Raw genomic sequence first — 9,291 nt, 5'->3', positions numbered from 1 at the left:
CAGGCTGATGGCTGCCAGTACAGCAGTGGTGGTGGGAGCCTCTCCTGCCTCCTCAGCAGCGCTAGGTATGTCTGACTGCAGCTTAGGTCTGCTTCCCGCTGGCAAGTGGACATCCCCCAAGGGCTGCCGGGCTGCCAGAGGGATGTCTGATTGCCAGCTTAGGCCCAATCCCCTGGGGAGCAGGCCTCAGCCAGCAGATGGTCATCCCCCGAGGGGTCCCAGACTGTGAGAGGTCACAGGATGGGCTGAGGGACGTCCCCTCCCACCCCCGAGTGCACAAATTTTTGTGCACCGGGCCTTTAGTCTATATATATAAAAGGCTAATATGCAAATTGACCCCTCAGGAGTTCAACTGGGAGACCACGAGTTCAATTGCTCGCTATGATGTGCGCTGGCCACTAGGGGGCGTCGCGGAACGAAGGAAGGCCCCAGCCAGCAGCCGGAAGGCCCCAATCGGCCCTGATCGCTGGCCAGGCCTAGGGACCCTACGCATGCACAAATTTCGTGCACTGGGCCTCTAGTTCTAAATAATGGAGCATGTTCTCACTACTAAATAGAAAATAATTATGTGACCAGATGGAGGTGTTAGCTAACACTACAGTAGTAATATTGCAAAATAAAAATGTATCAAATCAATAATTCTACACCTTAAACTTCTACAATGTTATATACCAATTATGTCTCTAAATAAATAAATAAATGAAACAAAAATAAGTAATAGAGCAACATTTGACTAGCATTCTATATTTAAACTCTTGATTATCTCCTCAGCTCTCCCCAACCTTGGCCAGTAAAGACTAATAAAACATGATGAACTAAACTAATTACTTTGAAAAGTAGCTATATCCCATTATTTTCACCACACTTAAAATTTTAGTCTAGTAAAAAACCCCAGGAATTCTGCCGTGTTCATTATTCTGTATGTACTAAGCCTTCATATTTAAAAACTGGAAAGCCTTTTTCAAAAGTTTCACCTTGCATTCTCTCTTTTTTTTATGACTATCATTATTGATTTGAGAGAGGAAGGGAGAGGGAGAGAGAGAGAGAAACATCAATGATGAGAGAAAATCATTTTTTTAATATATATTTTATTGATTTTTAACAGAGGAAGGGAGAGGGATAGAGAGTTAGAAACATCGATGAGAGAGAAACATCGATGAGCTGCCTCCTGCACACCTCCTACTGGGGATGTGCCCGCAACCAAGGTACATGCCCTTGACCGGAATCGAACCTGAGACCTTTCAATCCGCAGGCCAACGCTCTATCTACTGAGCCAAACCAGTCAGGGTTCACCTTACATTCTTAAGTCCCATAATGTTTTTTAGAAAAGCTCTTACTTGTTTTGATAATGTGAGATGCTTTTCTTAAAAATGTTTCACATAAAAATTTTTCTAGAAAGGCAAAAATACTTCATGAAGTATTCAGCTTTTGCACAGGTACAATTAAAGTATGTGAACAATTTTATATATGCTCTCCAGAGCTTCATAAACACATGTATGCTATAACCTCACAGTGACAATTACCTTTGAAGCCCTTGCCAATCAGGCCCCTCAATTGAGATCTATCTTGTAAAACTATCCTTTTAGCATTTCAAAGAGAGACTGTCTCAGAGAATACATGATGATTCTACTTTAACCTAAACAGCACTTCACAATTAACAGTTGGTTCCAGACTATCTTTCAATAAAAAACATTTCCTATCATATACTGAGAGCTTTTAGCAAATGTTATTGAAAATGAAAATAAATCTAGGCAGTGTAAATTTTAATCCCATGTTCCACAGAGGAATAACAGAATTAAGAAATCTTGTTTGTAATCTTAAAATTCTGTTTTCTTTCTTTACATAAGAGGTGAATGCATCTGAAAGTTCCTGACTAACGCAATGTAACCACTTGCATTGTGAAACATAAGGCGAACCCTGAAATTGATTTTTTAAAAAGAAAGACAGAAGCCCTGGCTGGTGTGACTCATTTGGTTGGGCATCATCCTATGCTCCCAGTCAGGGAACATGCCTGGGTACGGGCTACATCCATCCCTGGTAGGGACATGCAGGAGACAGCTGATTGATTTCGCTCTCACATCAATGTTTCTCTCTCTCTCCCTCTCCTTTCCCCTCTCTGAAAAATCAATAAAAATATAAAATAAAATTTAAAAAAAGAAACCAGATAAAAACAGCCATCTATGGGATAGTTTCATTTAAATGAAACATCCATAACAGGCAAATACGTAAGTAAAGAAAGTAGATCAGTGGTTACCTGGTGTTGGGGTAGGATTGGCGCGGAAGGGAGGCAGAGGGGGGTTTAAAGGTGTGGGTGGGAGTGACTGTTAATGGGTACAGATTTCTTTCTGGTGTGAAGAAAATTTTCTGAAACCAGAGTGACAATGGTTGCACAACTCCATGAATATAATAAAACACTAAGTTGCACACTTTAAAAAGTGAATTTTATGGTATATGAATTCTATTTCAAAAAGGTGTTTGGGGCTGGCCGGCATGGCTTAGTGGTTGAGCCTCCACTTATGAACCAGGAGGTCATGGTTTCATTCCCGGTCAGAGCACATGCCTGGATTGTGGGTTCGATCCCCAGTGTGGGACGTCAAGGAGGCAGCTGGTCAATGATTCTCTCTCATCATTGATGTTTCTCTTTCTCCCTTCCATCCTGAAAATCATATTTTTTTTAAAAAAATGCTGTTTTGTTTTGTTTTTGAAGGAGATACAGAAATGTGAGCCCAAGCATCTTCCATAAAACATTTTATTAGGAAAATGCTCCTCCCTGCACAGTATACAGCATCTTGGAAATTCACAATGCATACATTGTAAGTTCTAAGTCCTATAGAAACCTGACTGCTGTGTTTAACCCAGTTTCCCAAACTCACTTGACTGAAGAACATCCCAATACACCAGCACCCAACCCCCCACAAAGCCTACTAATATCCACTTGGACTTAATGTTCCTTGGAAAACATTAGGAAAATTTGCTCTCAGTATGTTACAAATACAAAATTAAAAAGAGTATTAGAAGAATATTATTTATCATTTGTGGAACTGAAATGTACTAGTGGAAATATTTTAATATATTGATGTCTACTGTCTAAACCAATACATTTCTAAGAAGCATTTCATATATTTTGTAAGTCAGTCAACTAAAATGCTTTTAATTTCATAAATTTTTTATTTATTTTATTTTTTAATGGATTTTTTAATAAAAATAAAATTATAGCCCAATTATTTAAACAAATATTTCCACTATAAAGTAGAATTCATTAGAAAATATATTCCCTCCTTACCCCATGCCTAGAATATGTTTAAGTTATATTAGCTTCCTAGGATCTGGCTTGTATCAAAAGACATGCCAGAAGTTCCAATAAATAACTCATAACCTATAACACTTCCACTAAAAATAAAGATGACATTTTAAAAAGGCAAATTTTTCTATAAAGTCATCAAAAAGATATCAACTATGTAAAGAGCTAATGTACTTTTTACCTCCTATACAGCCCAAATGTGAATGAGTTTAGCTACATGCAACAACCTGAATCAAGGTCACTAATATACTATCTATATTATAAAATCCCAGTGGCCCTAACAACATAACAACCAAAGACCGGTCACCAGGAGGCTGCATACGCAGTGCGGCAAGGCATGCGTGGGTAGGCAGGGCTGCGTGCGTGGAGAGGTGCGCGCGGGTGGGCGGGGACTTGACTCTGGGTCCCGTGGCGCGGCGGGACTTGAGGGAGTCCCATAGCATGACAGGGTCTAGGGTCCCCGGTGTCGCGCAATTTCATGCGCTGCGTCACTAGCTGTTCAATAAAAGCAAATCACAGAATACAAACCATCGTACTTCAATTTATAATAAGTACAAAAGCAGGACTTTTGGAGGATTTTGTTTCTGGGCATATAAAATATATAGAGCTCTATAAAAACAATGGCATGATAAAACCAACTTTCAGGAAAGAGGTCAAATCTGAGGAAAGAAGACCTTCAATAGGAATGGTGATATTCTTATCTTGAACACGGTGGGTACAAAGCTCACAATTCTTTCTTTGAATTTATCTTCTGAAATTATCCAAAACTTCAAAATTTCTACCACTTAAATCATAACACCTCATATAAAATTTGTCATCAACTCCAGGGAATTTCATTTACCTTCTAAAATGGCATTTAATTTTTAAAGTCACATAAGAAAAATAATTTTATATAATTTCTGATACATAAAACCTACATATAGCTATACATTGTACACTCTTATTAACAAATGCATAATACATTCATAACTGACCACTCCCACCCCCAAGAATGGTACAGATGTAAAATGTAAATAGTGCTGAGTAATTTTAACAAATAATTATTAGTGTTACAAAGATATCCTAATATTACCTGGGACAAGATTCAAAGGCAATCTTCTAGGTGAAATTGCTCTGGGGTGCTGCTTACTAATTTCTTCATAAATCTGAAGCCTCTCCTCTAAAGTGCCTATTATCAATAAATATGTGTGAGATTCAAAGCATCAAAACTTGTATCTATCATAAAACACTAATAAACTTTAAAAATTATAAGATTAAATTAAAAATATTAAAGCTACTCTCAATTTTTGTAAGAATGACATTAAAAAGTATGTGGTGGTGAAATAATGTAATTAGTAAATAACCATTTTAAATCCAATCTCTGAAGAAATTCAAAACTTCATTTAGTAAAACAGATTGTATATGCAACTCAAATCATATACACACAAGATGCAAATACTTAAGATAAACTACATTTGCCTTGTATTCCTTAGTGTACATCCCATGAAAAAGAAAACATTCCTTTATAACAGAGATTTTAAACCAGAGTGCAACAAGAGGCACACTAGTGTGCCGCAAGAATTTTTAAAACATGCAATACCTGACTATTTAGTCAGGGGCACTGACCTATTTTTCCTTAGATTGTCAAATAGAAAAATGACAATAGCCAACACAATAGCCGTCCAATATGAATGAATCAAAATTATACCTATTTTTTTGGTCAAATTGGCAAAAAAATATAATCTATGTTTTGGTGTGCCACAGATTTTTAGTAATTATGTGTGTCACGAGATGAAAAAGGTTGAAAATCGCTGCTTTATAACATCTTACATGAGCTCACTAGCCCACAGAAGTCTACTAGTATAACATCCATTGATTAGGCTTAAGAGAAGCAACAGTTTTAAGATCTTGAATGCAAATGTTTTGTATGTAAAAAGAACTAAATTTCTAAGGCAGCCTTGACACTTAAAATGTTCAATGAAACTCCATTATAAAGAACCCCATTAGTACAGATTATTTAAAGTAGTAATATCATTTCTTCCAAAAACAATGATATACTTCTAATAATATTATAAAATATACTTCTAATAGAAAGTTGTATCTTCCCTTCCAAGACCACCTAATTTTATAGTACTAAACAGAGGCTATACATCTAATATAATCTATATCAGGGGTCCTCAAACTACGGCCCGCGGGTCACATGCAAATACAAATATTGTATTTGTTCCCGTTTTGTTTTTTTACTTCAAAATAAGATATGTGCAGTGTGCACAGGAATTTGTTCATAGTTTTTTTTTAAACTATAGTCCGGCCCTCCAACGGTCTGAGGGACAGTGAACTGGCCCCCTGTTTAAAAAGTTTGAGGACCCCTGATCTATATGATACTCTACAACAAAAATTTGCAGGTTATAATCTGTATCTGGTTTGTTATTCTAAAACAATATCCTGCATAATTTACAAAGATAGATTGCATGCATTATTTTACATAAGCAATAAGCCAACTGACAGCAGAATTTTCAGAAAAAGCAAACAAATCTCTTTTAAACTATAAGATTTAAGGGGATTTTAATTCAGACCACAGAAATACAATTATTTTAAGAATAACTCTTAGTGCTAGTAATCAAAGTATTTCCATAATAAATGTAGTTTTCACAATCATGACTATAAACACTATATTTGTTTGCTTTTTTTTAAGACTTCTTCATTCCCCCAATAATATGTTTTGGAGCTCCAATGTGGCTAGATTTTTGGAACTGGGATATGTGAAAAATAATTTTTAGATTCTGTTAACGATTTGGAGACTTCATGAAATATCAAGCACCCTTCCACTAAAATTCACATGAAGACTATTGTGGGCTTTTTGTTTGTTTGTTTGTATTTTTAAAAAGCAGTTCTTACAAGTAGGCCTAATGTTAGAAAATGATATTTTTAAGTTGTAAGCATAAAAGAATTTTTTCCACTACCCCAGATATAACAAGTGTTATAAATATAGTTGAAATACCATTAAGACAAAACCGAACCATTTCAATGCCCTATTTCAAGTCACAAGTTGGAGCTCCAGAACTTACCATGGGGGAGAAAAGGTCCTAAGGAACCTAAAAAGATAAAGTAATGCAATTAGTTTTATAATCAAGACATTTTAGATTAAGTATGGATTCTGAAATACAGAATATATTATATTCATTTTACTAAAACATGTAAATAATCTGTAGTTTTAAATAATCTGTATTATTAACTACATGTCAGTAACTGGTAGTTTAAAGAAAAGTCATAGTTATCTCACATTTCTAACTTTCAGACATGTCTTCTGTCCTATTTTTAATAAAAATAATAAAAAAACCAGATTGAACTAACGAATATTTAAATTTCCATCATTTTTTAAGAAACATTTAAAAATACTTTAGTAATTGTGACATTAAATTTTAAATACAAGCAGAAAACCTGAATTAATTTATAAAAATGATTAGGACATAACAAACTTTTCTCATGGTTCATACTACTATAAATGAATATGGGTAGCTGCCTATTTACTCTACTTATTAAATTTAAAAATTCTGCTCTTTCAACACCCCTGAACCATAGATTCATAATTATTTCAGTCATATATTTATCCATAAATAATAGGATTTTAGAAATTTTAATTGCTAACAACATTTAATTATGAAAATATTAGGGAAAATTTGAACTATGACTCTACATTTCTGAAAAGGGTCAAGGTTATATAATTTAAAAAGATGTATAACATTTTACTCCACACAAATTAACCTAGTCTGAAATTCAGAGAACAATTTTCATGCCAATGTTATATACCATATACTCTCATCAAAATTTCTTTATCCCAATTTTTATTTAGAGATTGAGGATAACAGACCTCTAATTCTTTTTTTTTTAATATATTTTTATTGATTTCAGACAGAGAGGAAGGGAGAGGGGGAGAGAGACAGAAACATCAATGACGAGAGAGAATCATTGATTGGCTGCCTCCTGCAAGCCCCCTACTGGGGATCAAGCCCGCAACCCGGGCATGTGCCCTTGACAGGAATCGAACCTGGGACCCTTCAGTCCTCAGGCCAACGCTCTATCCACTGAGCCAAACCAGCCAGGGCAGACCTCTAATTCTTTAAAAATATTAAATAATTATGACACTTTCCAGAAAGAGAACACTCATTTCATTATCTTTCCCATCTCTCTAGTATAAATAGGTAACATTATCATTACCTGTACCTGTACACATTTATCATGTAAGTATAAATATTTTAATTCATTTTCACTCCAATAATTTTCCTACATGGCAAAATGAATTCTAGGGCAAGAAATATATGTCTTCAAATATTATTACAATTTTACATTTTATTATACGTACTTCAAACAATAGTTAAAAGAAGGTAGAGCCCTAACCGGTTTGGCTCAGTGGATAGAGCGTCGGCCTGCGGACTGAAAGGTCCCGGGTTCGATCCTGGTCAAGGGCATGTACCTTGGTTGCGGGCACATCCCCAGTAGGAGATGTGCAGGAGGCAGCTGATCGATGTTTCTCTCATCGATGTTTCTAACTCTCTATCTCTCTCCCTTCCTCTCTGTAAAAAGTCAATAAAGTATATATTAAAAAAAAATCAATAAAATATATTTAAAAATAAAAATAAAGAAAAATAAAAATAAAAAATAAAAGAAGGTAGAAAAGAAAAATCAGTACATACTAAGTTGCAGAGCTTTTTCCAAGCCTTCATAATAACACCAATTTTCCGCATTCCGATCAATCAGATTTTTGAATACTTCACTGGCTTCTTTTAATCTTCCCAATTTCAACAGCATTTCCCCTAAAATTAAGTTTAAAGTCACAATGATTTAACTTAAACATTAAATACCTTTCTGATCCCAGAGATTTCACTAAACATTATTAGTATAGTAGATATTTATGGAAGACAGGACTGTATGTGCCTCCCTCTGGCACAGATTGCAGTTTATATAACTAAACATAGATTAATTTACAGCTTGCCTTCAGAAACGAAACTTCATTTACACATTCTACTAAACTAACACTAGAGGCCCAGTGCACGAATTCATGCATGGGTGGGGTCCCTCAGGCTGGCCTGCAATCGGGGCCGATCATGGCCATGGGAGGTTGGCCAGGAGAGGGGCCACAGGAAGTTGGCCGGGAGAGGGGCCACAGAAGGTTGGCCAGCTGGGAGGATGGGCCATGGGAGATTGGCCAGCCAGGGGGAGGGACCACGGGAGGTTGGCCGGCCGCGGGAGGTTGGCTATGGGAGCGCACTGACCACCAGGGGGCAGCTCCTATGTTGAGTGTCTGTCTCTGGTGGTCAGTGCATGTCACAGCTACCAGCCGGTTGTCAGGTCGTCCAGTCGCTTAGGCTTTTATATATATAGGTTGCCAGCGCACGTCATATGTACCGGCCAGTCGGTCAGACTGCCAGTGCGTGTTATATGTACCGGCCAGTCGGTTGGTTGGACGTATGTATGGTCGGTCACTTAGCCTTTTATATATATAGATTCATTTTTGGCTCCCTACAATATCCCAAATATACATGTAGAATATTAATTTGTTAGTTAAAGTCTGCATTATGCATATTTTATATACCCTTCATAAGACTAGAGGCCTGGTGCACGAATTCGTGCATGGGTGGGGGTCTCTCAGCCTGGCCGGTGATCAAGGCCTATCAGGGGGCCAGCTAGCCGGGGGCAGGGACCCCGGGATGTTGGCTGGCCAGTCCCCCAATTGGGGCCTATTGGGGGGGCTGGCCGGCAGGGGGGAGGGACCATATGAGGTTGGCCAACTGGGGTGGAGGAAGGACCGTAGGAGGTTGGCTGGTGGGGGGGGAGGGGCCACAGGAGGGTGGCTGTGGGAGCGCACTGACCACCAGGGGGCAGCTCCTGCATTGAGCATCTGCCCCCTGGTGATCAGTGCACATCATAGCAACCGGTTGACTGGTTGTAATGGTCGCTTAGGCTTTTATATATATAGACTAGAGGCCCGGTGCACAAAAATTTGTGCACTC

The 9,291-nt window shown here is 37.5% G+C and overlaps 1 protein-coding gene across 1 annotated transcript in view; it reads right to left on the bottom strand.

Annotated features, from left to right (window-relative positions):
- The window catches only part of LOC102254228 (N-alpha-acetyltransferase 16, NatA auxiliary subunit), a 66,369-nt gene that overhangs the window by 28,777 nt on the left and 28,301 nt on the right, over positions 1-9,291 (bottom strand). The window contains exons 6-7 of the mRNA XM_014549742.1: positions 7,975-8,094; positions 4,374-4,469 (exon numbers count right to left, since the gene is read on the bottom strand). Of these exons, the coding sequence (XP_014405228.1) occupies positions 4,374-4,469; positions 7,975-8,094 (216 nt within the window). The remainder of the gene's footprint in view (positions 1-4,373; positions 4,470-7,974; positions 8,095-9,291) is intronic.

Source organism: Myotis brandtii, unplaced genomic scaffold (genome assembly GCF_000412655.1).
Source record: "Myotis brandtii unplaced genomic scaffold, ASM41265v1 scaffold569, whole genome shotgun sequence".
Lineage (NCBI taxonomy): Eukaryota > Metazoa > Chordata > Mammalia > Chiroptera > Vespertilionidae > Myotis > Myotis brandtii.
The sequence above is the reverse complement of the archived record's forward strand: the minus strand, read 5'-3'. Positions and strand labels throughout refer to the sequence as shown.